At 40.7% G+C, this 13,525-nt stretch overlaps 1 protein-coding gene across 3 annotated transcripts in view; it reads right to left on the minus strand.

Annotated features, from left to right (window-relative positions):
* Nucleotides 1–13,525, minus strand: part of LOC120735659 (gamma-secretase activating protein) — a 51,113-nt gene that overhangs the window by 27,738 nt on the left and 9,850 nt on the right. For all 3 annotated transcript variants that reach the window (XM_040035182.1, XM_040035183.1, XM_040035181.1), the window contains 10 exons: nt 10,112–10,189; nt 9,911–9,997; nt 9,558–9,650; nt 9,164–9,332; nt 8,701–8,791; nt 5,857–5,926; nt 5,087–5,166; nt 3,718–3,798; nt 3,288–3,410; nt 3,000–3,055 (listed from right to left, as the gene is read on the minus strand). In XM_040035182.1, coding sequence (XP_039891116.1) covers nt 3,000–3,055; nt 3,288–3,410; nt 3,718–3,798; nt 5,087–5,166; nt 5,857–5,926; nt 8,701–8,791; nt 9,164–9,332; nt 9,558–9,650; nt 9,911–9,997; nt 10,112–10,189 — 928 coding nt within the window. The remainder of the gene's footprint in view (nt 1–2,999; nt 3,056–3,287; nt 3,411–3,717; nt 3,799–5,086; nt 5,167–5,856; nt 5,927–8,700; nt 8,792–9,163; nt 9,333–9,557; nt 9,651–9,910; nt 9,998–10,111; nt 10,190–13,525) is intronic.

Raw genomic sequence — 13,525 nt, forward strand, 5'->3', positions numbered from 1 at the left:
CCTCAAGCCAGCATTATAATAAGAGTCTTACATTTTATGCTGTAAGCTGAGGAGGGAGTATAATTCTACATTTGCTGCAGTGTGCAGCAAAAACTATGAAAGCAAAAAGTTTGTAAGCAGGTTCCAGAGTTGTGCCTGGAGGAAGCTAATTATAAACCAAAAAGGTGTTTGGTTGGCTCTCTGAAACAAACAGAGCAGGCTTTTAAACTATGGTGCACGCAGGTATGTGTCCACTGTCAGTCATCATCATATGGTAAACGGCTGTAGTTATGATTTCACTTTCCGGCTATGCAGACTTCTTTTATTCCTGCTAAGTGGTTACATTTGTGCCAAAAATAACTATAAAAGCTTGGATGCTGTGTGCTTGAAGTTCGAAGCTTGAAGTTCGAAGAGAGGTTGATTAGTAAAAGAGTGGACATTATGATTGGTGAACTAAATGTTTTCTACAGCTGTCTCAGAACTGTATCGATCACACTATTACTGGTGTTACTTTCACACAGAGAAAAGCACCACATCAGTAACCCTCTGAACTGATTCATGAGTTCTGGCAGTAGGAAAAACAGAATAGACTAATTGAGTCTGTGTAACAAAGTCAACAGTGCAGTTGGATTTTTTTTAAAACACAAGAGCCAAAAAGCTGAGTGTAAACTTTGCACCAGCTTGTATATCAACAGCTTAACCCCCAAATAGACACATCATCTAAAAACGATAAGCTAAGTTAGGATGTTCTGCCAACTTTTGTGTTTTTTTTTTAACGCTTTAACTTTGAAAGTGAATATATCAGGTTTGTTATTCCATACTGAAATACAGCCCTGGGGTTTTCTAGTTTACTCTGACTTGGATTATAGCAACTAAACTTCTCACATCCAATTCTGAGAAGAGGCTCCCAAGGGGTCCTAAAAGTTACGAATGGAAAATCAGACACAACCCCAGTTCCGAAAATGTTGGGACACTATGTAACGTGCAAATAAAACAGAATGCAGTGATTTGCAAATCTCACAAACCCATATGTTATTCACAAAAGGACGTGGGAAATATATATGAAATTGTTAAACTAAGAATATCAAATGTGGTACTAAAAAGAGTCAGTTGCGAGAACATTTTACAGCTAATTAGGTCAACTGGACAAAGTCAGATGATTGGGTATATAACGAGAGCATCTTAGAGAGGCAGAGTTTATCAGAAGTGAAGATAGGCAGAGCTTCACCTATCAGCAAAAACCTGTGTTTACATGATCTTATGGAGCAATTTCAGAATAGCGTTATTTAATATAAAATTGAAAAAAAAACTCTGAATATCTCATTAGCTACAGTGCATAAATATTAAGATTCAGAGAATCTGTAGAAATCTCTGTACGAGCCAGATGCAGGTTAAAGCTCTATTATGCAAAGAAGAAGCCATACGTGAGCATGATCCAGAAACTCTGTTGTCTTCTTGGGGCCGAAGCTCATTTAAATTGAACTGAGGCAAACTGGTAAACTGATTTGAGGTCGGACAAATCGAAATTTAATTCATCCTCAGCAATCAAGCAGAGAAGGACCATCCAGCTTGTTTTCAGCCCTCAGTTCAAAAGCCTGAATCTCTTATGGTATTATTTCTCATGGGGTATAATAGTGATATAGAATTGGCAGCTTGCACATCTGGAAATGCACCATCATGGTGAAATGTATATACATGTATTATAGTTACACATGCTCCCATCCAGTTAATTTTTCCCTTTTTTCAAGGAAGCCCTTGTATGTTTCAGCAAGACAATGTTAAACTACAACATACTACAACAGAATGGTTTACTAGTAATAGTTTCACCAGCTCATAAATGTGATAAAGAACACCCAGGACTGTTGAGCAGCTAGAATCCTCTATCAGATAAAAATGCGATAATATTCCTCTCCTAAAAGTCAGGCAGCTGGTCCTCTCAGCTCTCAGATGTTTACAGGCTGTTGTTAAAAGAAGAGGGGATGCTACAGAGTGGTAAACATGGCCCCATCTCAACTGTTTTAAATTGTGTTCCTGCCATTAAATTCATGTTTTTTTTGTTTGTTTTTTTTTATTTGTACATTTTGGTATGTTTTCTATGTTCTACTGTGAATAATTTGGAAATCATTGCATCCTGTTTTTATTTACATTTTTACTCAGTGTCAACCATGCATGCATCATAAAACAGAAAGGTTTTCATAATCTGGCAAAGTATACCAGAAGTTGGAAGTCCAATGTTTGTTGTACCTTTCTAAACAAAGGAAGACTTAAGCTTTCCCATATGTTAATGTTAAGTGAGTAGATCAGTGAGGTACTTAGGAGTTTTACAGGCAAGTTATCTGCTTTCATAGTCTAATGTTAAAACAACGGGTTGTCGATGCAGGGATCTTGTCATGGAAAAAGATGCTGGGTGAGAGCACAACTCTGGCTTAGCACAGACTGCTTGTCCTATTTAAGTGGGACACATTTGTGGGACTATAAATTAAGTCTTTAATAAATTAGGCCAGAGATCTGATAAGAGTGCAGTCTTTAGGGGTTGTGTTTGATTGGAACAAGTGGGCTTAGAGCTAACTGGCACTGAGCATTGATAGGGACCTAAATAAACATTGTTTGTTCAGGTCGAATAAGCAATTATACCAGCCACATCCTTGAAAGATGAGCGCATTTCAAGTTTTTTTGGCAATAACCTGGAGCTGTGTGCCAGTTTTTGTAGCTATTGTGACAAGTGCTGTAATTTGAGACAATTTCAAACTGGATTTTAACAACCAATAACAGCTACCCCATCAGGCCAATCAGCCTATGCTTGTGAAAACTAAGGGCACGGTGCTTGAAAACATTCATTACAATGAAAACACTGTAAAATGTTGACCTGGGAGCGCCTCATTAGAGATAAATGTGCCTAATTTCAAAACTCATTGTTAAAAACAGTGGAACATAATGCAGAGGTGCCCCCCTCCTCTCGTTTCAGGACTGTGAGTCTGCAGCATATTTCTTAACAAATCTCAAGTGGGAGGCAGACCTACTTCTTTGTGTTCTCCTCTATGTGATTCATCTGGCTGGAGGGTCTCCTCTCGGACCTCTGAAACAAACACCCATCATGAGAGACGCTGAAAATACGCTTCCATTGTTTCACAAAATACCCCACCGGTATTTTGACAAGGACGTGCACATTTTCTCACATGCATTCCCACCCCCACATCAAAGATCATGTTTGAACAGTTACCAGAGATCAGATGCATTTCATATACATGGGTGATTAACGGTCAATCAGTACATGGGATGTTTTGGCATGCACATACACCCACACTCACCATTTTGTCCCAGTCGGCCTGCATGTGTGAGGTTCTGTATCGGGGGTTGGGATCGGCATCGAGATATTTTGTCCTCTCTGTGTTCCACTGCAGCTCTGACCAGAAGCCCTGGAGACTCCAGGCCTGCTCACAGATGTACACAGAAGCAAGCGGCACCGCAACAGCGACAAAGCAAGGGCAAAACAATCGAGGATAATTACATCGGAGCGGTGCACGCTGTTTTACATATAAATGTATTATGGACATCTGCATTAATTTCAGTGATTTGTATTTGTATGGGTAATATTTAATGCAACACACAATCTCTCAATTTAATCGCTTTTTTAACGTTTAGTTTTATTAAATGTTTCTCAAAACAAAACTGTGCTGCTCAATGTCATGTTGTTTCAAAATAACTCCAGGACTTCAAGTGTGAGAAATGTGTTATTACCTTCCCTTTGAAGGTAGATTCAGTTTGAATCTCTGTGGTACAAAACACACCAGGAACCTTCAGCAAACATTCTGGCACCTCCTAGAGCACAAATACAAAAAAAAGTCTATGGCTCAAAAGCAAGTGTGTCCACTGCATTTAAATCAATACTAACAGTACTGTGCAAAAGTCTTGTGGCCGGTCAGTTATTTATATTTTGCTTCCAAGGGGCCAGGCCTTCTTGGAATTTTTAAAAGAGTGATCTTCTTTGGACATTAGGTGCGTTTTCACTGATTTTCAGTCCATCATTTTCAGAGAAGTGGGTTTTTTTGTGTCCTAAAAAAGTTCAGGAAACCAGACAAGCGGCAGTAGATAGTATCTGAAAATCATGTCCTTAAGAACTCCATCCTATGTCACCCGAGACTTTACACGGTTCCAGTGAGATCCAAACATCCAAAGAGGTCTGGCCCTTCAGTGGATCCATCTACTGTTTGCTGAAACCTCAACAGAAATGATCTCAGCTGACAAGAAGCCATTCTTAAGAAACGAAAACAAGGAGAAAAGGCTGAGGTATGCCAAATTACACAATCAGTGGAGAAAACAGTGCAGATTAGAAATGCAGTGGAAACAGATGTGTAAATAAAACTGAATCATTTCTTTCCCAAATCTTTATCAGTATGTACAGAGAAGGTCAGGAGAGAGGTACAACAGGGAGTGTCTACAATCATCTGTGAAACACAGTGGAAGCTCTGTTATGGTTTGAGGCCAGAGGTGTCAGGTATCATGTCAAAACTGATGGAATGATGAACACAATGTACCATCATCATTTTGATCCACCATGCAATACCTAGAAAACGTCTGATTGCCAACTCCATCATATTTCAGCATTGCAATGATCCCAAACACACTGCCAATACAGTAAATAATGTAATACCTGGGTAAAAAAAAACCCACAATCACACACTATGGAACACTATCAGTCATGGATCGGCCTCACCAGAGCCCAGACCTCAGCATTACTGAAGTAGTGTGGATCATCTTGACTTGCAGAGAACCAAACAAAAAGGTAGCAAACATCAAAGAAGAGCTTTGAATTTCCTTTACGAAGCCTGGAGAACTATTCCTGAGGACTAATTAAAGAAATTACAAGAAAGCTTGCCCAAGAGAGTTCAGGCTGTGTTGATGTTGACTTTCAAGCTTGTTAGATTTGTACAAACTGTGTTTTTACCTTTTCCATCTATGTTGACGTTTCAATAAATACCACAATACAAAGAAATTTGCAGAGGGGTAGGGGGTGCGGAAGACTTTTGAATAGTACTGTACATTGAGTTGCCACTTTCAATTACAAATGCCAAGGTATTGCTTGCACAAAGATATGTATGTGTGGTACCTTCTTGTCGAATACAGAGGAGTAAGGCAGGATTTTATCCAAGCTGAGAGCCTTCTCGTAGCTTATTCTGTACAACGAGGCTGTGTGTGAGAGGCAGACAGACAGGCCATCAGAGGCAGAACAGACAAACTCGCTTTTAAACATGTAGTGTTTTATCTAGGCATAGTTAGAAGGTAAATGAGCCACTTCAGCCCATGCCTCACCCCTATCAATAGGATATATGAGTGATGACAATGTACTAATGTATCCTTTATTAGGTCACAATTATTGTCTTCCTATATTATATGATAACACCTAAGTTAATATTACTTCTTAATACAACAGCAAGGTGAAATAGTTATTGCAGTGCCAATTAAATGCAAATGTATGCAGCCAGCTGCTTACAATCCAAGGCAGTCGTTGACTCTCTGGGTGATGTTTTAAATATGAAAATATCATCACATACTATTCCAAGGATTTCTTTACAGGGAATGCCAAATGTGTTGTTAGTCAGCTTGGACTTAACCATATTTGCAGTAGTCTGTGCAAACTATGTGAGGTTTCAGAGAAGTCAAAACTATTTTCAAACTCTACATATCTGCGTGTGGCGCCACTGGCACCAAAGCCAAACAAAACTGATGAAACCATTCATCTTAGTGCAGATAAGATGCAAACAATCTACAGTTACAAACAGAAAGACACATAAAAAGGTAAGAGAGCAGTGAGACTCAAAAAGAAAGGAGAAGTGATACTCAGGAGAACTGTGTACTCATTCTCCAGCTGCCACTGACCTAAAATAAACTCCTGGATCTGATCAAAAGATTCAAAGGTGTTCACGTTGTCACACAGCCATTCAATAACCTAGAGACATGATAAAAACACAAGGAGACGATACCAGTAAAAGATTAGTTTCTAGTTGTGCTTTTCATGTATATTTCAACAGTGACCTCAAAAAGTGACAGGTAATTTTCTCCTATCCCCTAAAGCAGCGGTCCCCAACCTTTTTTGCGCCACGGACCGGTTTATGCCCAACAATATTTTCACGGACCGGCCTTTAAGGTGTCACGGATAAATTCAACAAATTTTCGGTACCGAAAAAAGAAGATTTATTCATAACACACGTGAAAAGACCCAGGAAAACCGAGTTAACGATAACAAAATAACGCTCCAAACCGATAAAAACCCTGAAAACCATACATTTCACACCCGAGCCTCAACTCTCGCGGCCCAGTACCAAACGACTCACGGACCGGTACCGGTCCGAGGCCCGGGGGTTGGGGACCGCTGCCCTAAAGGAATGGTTCAACATTTGTGAACAGTTAATTGATGGGACTGATACCGGAAGTTAGCAGAGAGGTCGTTAGCTTCAAAAGTCATTTTAAAAGTAACCAAACAGCTGCCTTGTCCTGGCTTCTCATCGCTCGTTAGCTGATTAATTAAAAAAGCTGCAACCTCCAGGGCTAAAAATTAGTCTAAAGTTGTAACCTCCCATTTTAAAATGCTCAAATTTACAAAAGAAATAAACATGTTTAGAGTGTGATTTAAAGTTTATTAAGGTACAAAATGTACTATTGAGGTCACAGCCCTCACAAGAAGCTGTTAATTGTCTGCTTAGGTGTCACCTCTGCTAATTCTCTGGTATTAAGTCTCTGAACTGGGCCTTCTAGAGTATATATTTAATACAAATGTCTGGCAAAAAATATGCCTTGTGGTTCACTGTAACAGCGAGTTTGTTTTTTTGTGAGGTAGATTCTAATATTTTATCTGTATGCTAGTAATCATTAGCAAGTACCTCTAGCTCTGTAAAACACCCATATGGTGTGTTGATGCACCATGCTAACCAAGCTAGGCAGTGTTAGCTAACAACTTGAGTAAGGTGAACTGATAAATAGCTCCTCAGGTAATTCAGAGCAAGAACGCAAATTAGCTAAGCATACTTCTGATGTTTTTTATAGCTCCAAAACCTGTGGCACTGTTATAAGAAGAGGCCAAAAGGTCAGTAGACATAATAAGGGCTAATTAACAAATGCTAGGAAGTTAGCGGTAGCGGTGTGCAATACTGCAAATTTTAGTGTCTATTCCATGCCAAGTAAACACAGGGGCCAGTATTAGCCATACCAATTCTTTTAACTTATAAACGCAGCTAGGAGAGAGCAATGCGTCGTGATTTATGATATGAATTTGCAAATTCTGAACTCATTTTAATTACCACTAAACTGCGATGGCCACTTTCCACAATAATTAGCTAACACAACAAAACAGCTTTTAATGAATTCTGAAACTGCATTTTTCTGGAATATAAATGTGCAAGTCTCTAAAGCACGTTTGACCAACTACTGTTGTGTAATTGTTCTATAGGCTATAAATAAAATAGACGTGACAGTCAACACAAAAAGGCTCTGACATCTTCCATAGTACATGATTGAGGTCAGTTTTTTTGGAATTCCCCTCCAAAAATTGAATTTCAGTGACAATTCAGTGACCTACATATTGAACTTGCAGGACAGAAACAAACGTTACTATCGGTCTGATACCAATCACACGTTGTATCAATAATATCGATATTTAGATCGATCCTTTAGTTAGTTAGTTAGTTTCATTAACACGCCCTATGCTGAAGAGGGAAGCAAGAACTTCAGCATTTTACATTTGTGAGCATCCTGATGTCAGCTGGGTACTGTGTTTGGTAATAGCTGGTGACAGCTGTAATCACAGATAAGAATTTTTCATATGATCTGGCTTTCATGTATAAAGACCCTCACCCTATAGCATAAGTCAGAGCTGAAGTAAAGTCAGAAAACAAGTTAGAAACAGAGTAACTTCATTTATGTAGTATTCCCAGTATTAAAGTTTCAAACTCTATGAACATTTTATGCCACTTTATCAAAGCCTCGACTACACTGGTGCAGAGTCTACAAAGGATATAAAAGTTCTGTATGGTGTCCAATTTCCCACTGATAGCTTGCACTAATGAAGCTGGCGACTCATTTAACCTCTAAAGAAAGAATTTATGACAATCTAGAACATCTTAATTTAGTAGTAACACTGATACAGTCTGAGTCACAGCACCGTGCCAAAACAAAACACTTTCTCCCTTTCTCTCTGTCTTTAACTCTGTTTGATCTCTGCCCACTTCTCTTCTCTTCTCTCCCATTTCATTACAGCATCCCATCTTTTCTGTCTTTCTCTCTGTCTTCTTCCCTCTGGCTAACCGGCTTCCAACTCAAGGTTGACACCTACCGCATTTACACAAAAGTGCAGAAAGAGCGCCTTTTCCTACATTTATCTACTCACTTCTTCTCAGTTGTACATCTTTAGTTCTTTAGGGAAATTGCCTAACACTGACCTTGAATGTTTACTTATTCAAACAGCTGCATTCTCCACTTTGTTGCCTATTTATCTTGTCTTTTTTGTGCGTTCTCCACTTCAAGGAGAACTTATTGATCTTGTAAGTTTGTTTAAGACCCAATAAAAATCAATGACTATTCTCCTCCTGAACTTATGTTCTACAAAAAGACAGTCATTTTGTTTTAAATGTGCTGGAAAACAAAGATGATGTTCTGCAGAGCAGTACATTTCCTTTGAAGGTAAACATTTTTGTCCACTAAACTCAATTATTCTCTGTGCATCCGCACCTTTAGCTCCAGGTTTGGGTCAGTTCCCATGTAAACCAGCAGGCAGTGGAGGGCAGCCAGGCGCTGAGGGTCAGCCTTACTGCTGGGACACCTTGAATGCAGGTGACATATAATAAATACACCATAATATAGAAAAAAGCATATACAAACACACAGGCAGAGGCACAGGCAGAGAGCCAGCAGTCAGGTACTACAATGTGATGTATGCATGCTGTTAAAAAGTGGATTTAAGTTTCAAAAGTGAACAGAATGAAAAATTGTCCACTAAACAAAAAGGGGAAAGAGCCATTGCTGCATCTTTATCGAGCTAGGAGGTGACTCCTGGCGAAAGTTCAAGTAAATGCTAAATTTATTTCAGAAAGACACTGCAGGTGTACACACACAAAAGCCTGTCTGCTACCTTCCTGCCTATATCTTCTCCTATGCACTCCTCTTCATCTTCTAAGTTTTGAGTCATGCCCACCTAGAACTTGTGTCTGAACGCAGGATCTTCAGCAGGTAGGCGGGGCTGAGCTCGGCACTGTGAATCCTGCCGGTGGCCTGGTCCAGCAGACAAGCGCTGGACTCATCCTCTGCATGCAAAACTGTGATGTTGGCTGACTGACACTGCAGGCCCAGGTTCACATCACGACCTGCATGTTGTGGAGTCAGACAGACAGAGCACAAGGCATAGACACCGAGTTAAATCATCTTATTTTGAGGCGCACGTCTTATTGACAGATAAGGCAGCTTCCTCGTTTAAAAGTCATGTGAGAAATAAACAAGTATATATTACAGAGGGGAAAGAGAAAGAAAAAAATGCTACTTCTGCAACTGCTTAGCACAGGCACTATTTCTTTCGACAAAACTTGCCTTACCAGAGAGAAAGAGGGAGTGACAGAGCATCTCCTGCTGCCTGGTGTTGATACAGTGGAGGAAATAACCCTGCAGGTATACCAGGATGTAGTAACCTATATAAAAAAAACACACAGCATCACTGTCAGTTAGTATGCTTCAGGCACACCAGGCATTTCTTGGGCTCTGTGCAGATAAACACATTCATCTATATTTGGTGTCCCTGCGTTTCTATTTGAAATTCAACCTAAAAACTCACAAATATTAGGATGCAGATATGTGTGTGTGTGTGTGTGTGTGTGTGTGTGTGTGTGTGTGTGTGTGTGTGTGTGTGTGTGTGTTATATATATATATATATATCTGTGTGCGCAATGACCTATGGGAATGAAGAGCGGATGGAGCTGGGTGGCTTTCTGTGGTGATGCATCACTGCCCAGAGACACCCTGAACTTCTTGCTGCAGTCTGCAGGAAGTTAAAAAAAAACACATTTGTCTCCGTGTGCTCGAGATAAAAACTGTAAAAGAGGCAGTAACAGATGGGGGGGGGGGGGGGAATTAGGAGCTAGCACAGACACACCTTTGTGAACTAAAACCACAGTGTAGAGAAGTTCGTGTTTGTCTTGAAGAGGCTGGGTATAGCACACACACATGCTTCCTAAGAATAAAGCACAGAACAGGGAAGTTACAGATCAAACCGTGGCATTATTCATGATAACCAATGGAAAAATTAGATCTGATTTATCGTCATATATTATTATACCATATACTCTATTCATATTGTTAATATTTAACATTACTTACTTTTTAATAGGACAAGCAATAAGAGTGAAATACTGAGATTATATTCAGAGGTCAGAGAGTCAGCCATGTAGTAATTGTAAAAATTACTCATGCCTTGTTAAAGGTTGGAATTCTGATTTGATTATATTATTTTGAAATAATTCGACCAGCACATTTCTTTGTGTAAAAAAAATAAAAAATCTAAATGAGGAGAGTGTTCACTTAATCCAAAAAGTTAACTGTATTTCTATGGATGCTTTTAAAAATTCTACAAACAACATTTCAGTGCATATGCATGCCATTACGAGCTTCTTACAGTTGGCAGTATATAAAAATATACGCTCGCTGGAAACTTTATTAGGTACACCTTGCTAGTATGGGGTTGCGCCCCATTTTCACCAAGATTCAACAAGGTGATGGAAATATTCCTCAGAGGTTTTGGTCCATATTGACACGTAGTATCACACATTTGTTGCAGATTTGTCAGCTGCACATGAGTAATCTTAAATTTCACATTCATCTCCTGGTCCACCACATCCCCAAGGTGCTGTATTGGACCAAGTGACTGTGGAAGCCATTTGAGTATAATTTGAGATGATCTGAGCTTTGTGATATGTTGGAAACAGCAATGCTGAGGGAGGCCATGGTGTTTAAACAATGCTCAGTGTGCAACGAAAACACCTCCCATGTCATTACACCACCATGTTACATGTTGTTTAACCAATGTCTGACCGTACCATCCAAATGTTGCATCAGAAATAGACACTCATCAGGCCCAGCAATATTTTTCCAATCTTGTCCAATTTTGCCTTTGCAAACACTATCCTCAGTTTCCCATACTTAGTAGGGGTGCAACGATACTGGTATCGATATTGAACCGTTCGATACAGTGCTTTCGGTTCGGTATGCATATGTATCGAACAATACAAAATTTGTAATTTATTTTATCAACTTTCCTTCTGACGATGCTGTCTGTGTTGAGCGCTCAGTGAATCTGCGTTCGACTACTCCGCCTAGGCTGCACTGTCAAGCGCAGATCCACTGATCCACTATCCACAGACAGCATTGTCAGAAGGAAGAGCGCAGGGCAAGCTAGGAGACAGAAGTTAAGCTCTCCTTGCAACATGGCAAATTGAACCTCCCCCACCCTCATTCAGATCTGGCGTTTGGAATTATTTTGGTTTTCATGTGACATATGACCCTGAAGGTAAGCGCGTCATGGACTAAAGTAAAACAGTATGTTGGGTATGCCACGCAATGCTCAATTGCGATGCTCAACTGCGCTAACCCACTAGTTCCCACCCTACATGGGTGGGAACTAGTGGGTTAGCACAGTTAGCTCGTTAACGTGTTGGCCGTCTAGCCCCACGCAGGGGTAGCTCGTTAACGGAGATTTGCCATGTTGTGGCATTAACGTCATTTCAACGAGATTAACGCTGACAGCACTAGTGGGAACACAACGAATATGACTGCACATTTACTCCTACATCATCCTAGTGCAAAGACAAGTGGAAGCAGACAAAAACAACAAGCATGCAGCATGCTACAAACTTTACCCGAGTCATTTAGACAGCCGTTAGCACATGATTCTCCTTATGGGGACCTGATATGTTTAATATTGTGACGAGCTCAGACAAGGAGGAGACGGAAGTATCGTTTGGTCTTGCTTCCCGTGAGCTAGCCAGGGAGCACAGCCATTTATTGACATCTGCAGAAGAACACTGCCGCTAGCTAACTGCTCAGTGCGGCAACCGCACAGCAACAACAACACACAGAGCGCCCTCTGACCCCGGAAGGACACACCGTCGCAGCGAGAGGGCGTCACCCGTCACTATGGCAACATAAACAAAACATAACTGTACAAACAGAACCCCGAACAGCCCTGACCCGCTACAATATGCTGCTGAGAATATAGCCCAGAAGAAGCGTATAGTATAGCTTTTATTTTGGAAAGAGCCATTTCTCTGTAATAAACTCTCTTTTCCAAAGATGAGTGATTCCTCAATCAGATACAGGTGTTACCGCGCCAGATCCGCGGCCCCGAACCGTAGTAAGGAAACCTCTGGCAGTTACTTTAAGGTTCCGTAACTGACTCGTAGCTGGCAACAGCTTACTATACAGGTCAACTCCGCTAGCAAAAAGATCGAAGGAGGCGTAGGAAACTGCTTCACCGAACTTTATTTCTTCTCTAAGGCACGAACACCGCGTACAGTGGGCTGAAACAGTTTACTCACAGCGAGCATCGCCGACACAACTCTGGCTGTCGAGGGAGTTATTATATTCCTTTTATTTATTTTCTTTTCGTCTCTTCTGTAGCTAACCGTTACTTTTCCCCTGCTCCGCTCTCTCTCTTCACACACACACACACACACACACACCAGGCAGTCCCGCTACACACATCCCGAATACATTTCCCATCAGGCTTCATCCTTAAAGGGCCATGCCTGTAACACAGGGCTTGCAAAATCACTAGCCCGACGTCCCGGAGCTAGCGACTTTTCCAGTTGTACTACCAAAATCTATCTCTGCCCTGCCCGTCGGGCTATTGTAGGAAGGAAAAATATATGTCAATGCTTTTGCATTCTTTCGGAAATGTAGCTGGGTAATTATGTCATTGCCATCGGTGAGCCACTGTCAATATGTGACATATTCAAATCGCGTTTGCTCGATTGCAAAGTGAAAGCAAAAAACAAGCGCAAACTGTGTATAGAGAGCGACAGCACTGATTGGTGAGTGATGATAATTTGCGCACCAATTCCTCTGACATCGTCTTATCAATCGTTAGCTTACTATGCAAACATGACAAGTGAAATCTCCCGCAGCAAGCTTAATAAACATATGAGAGGTTGATCCCGCAGAGAATCGCTGACCGTTGTGTGTGTGTGTGTGTGTGTGTGTGTGTGTGTGTGTGTGTGTGTGTGTGTGTGTGTGTGTGTGTGTGTGTAAAAGCAGCAGCATATATATTTTAGTTCTGCTGAGCCGAATAAGAGAGGTCAGGGTGAAGAAGTGACAGCCAAAGAAAAGCTTACCACAAAACGGAAAAGTTATGACAAATCAGACTATAAGGCAAAAAGAAAGTGCAGCTTTATGGTTTCATGGACAAAAGAATTTCTGTGGCTGCAATATGACGAGCCATATAACCGGGGCTGCACATAAGTGGTCCGCAGGTGCGCATTCGCTGTCAAAAAACAAAAACGCGCACAAGATATGA

Source organism: Simochromis diagramma, unplaced genomic scaffold (genome assembly GCF_900408965.1).
Source record: "Simochromis diagramma unplaced genomic scaffold, fSimDia1.1 OVJJ01000816.1, whole genome shotgun sequence".
In the NCBI taxonomy this organism is placed as follows: Eukaryota; Metazoa; Chordata; class Actinopteri; order Cichliformes; family Cichlidae; genus Simochromis; species Simochromis diagramma.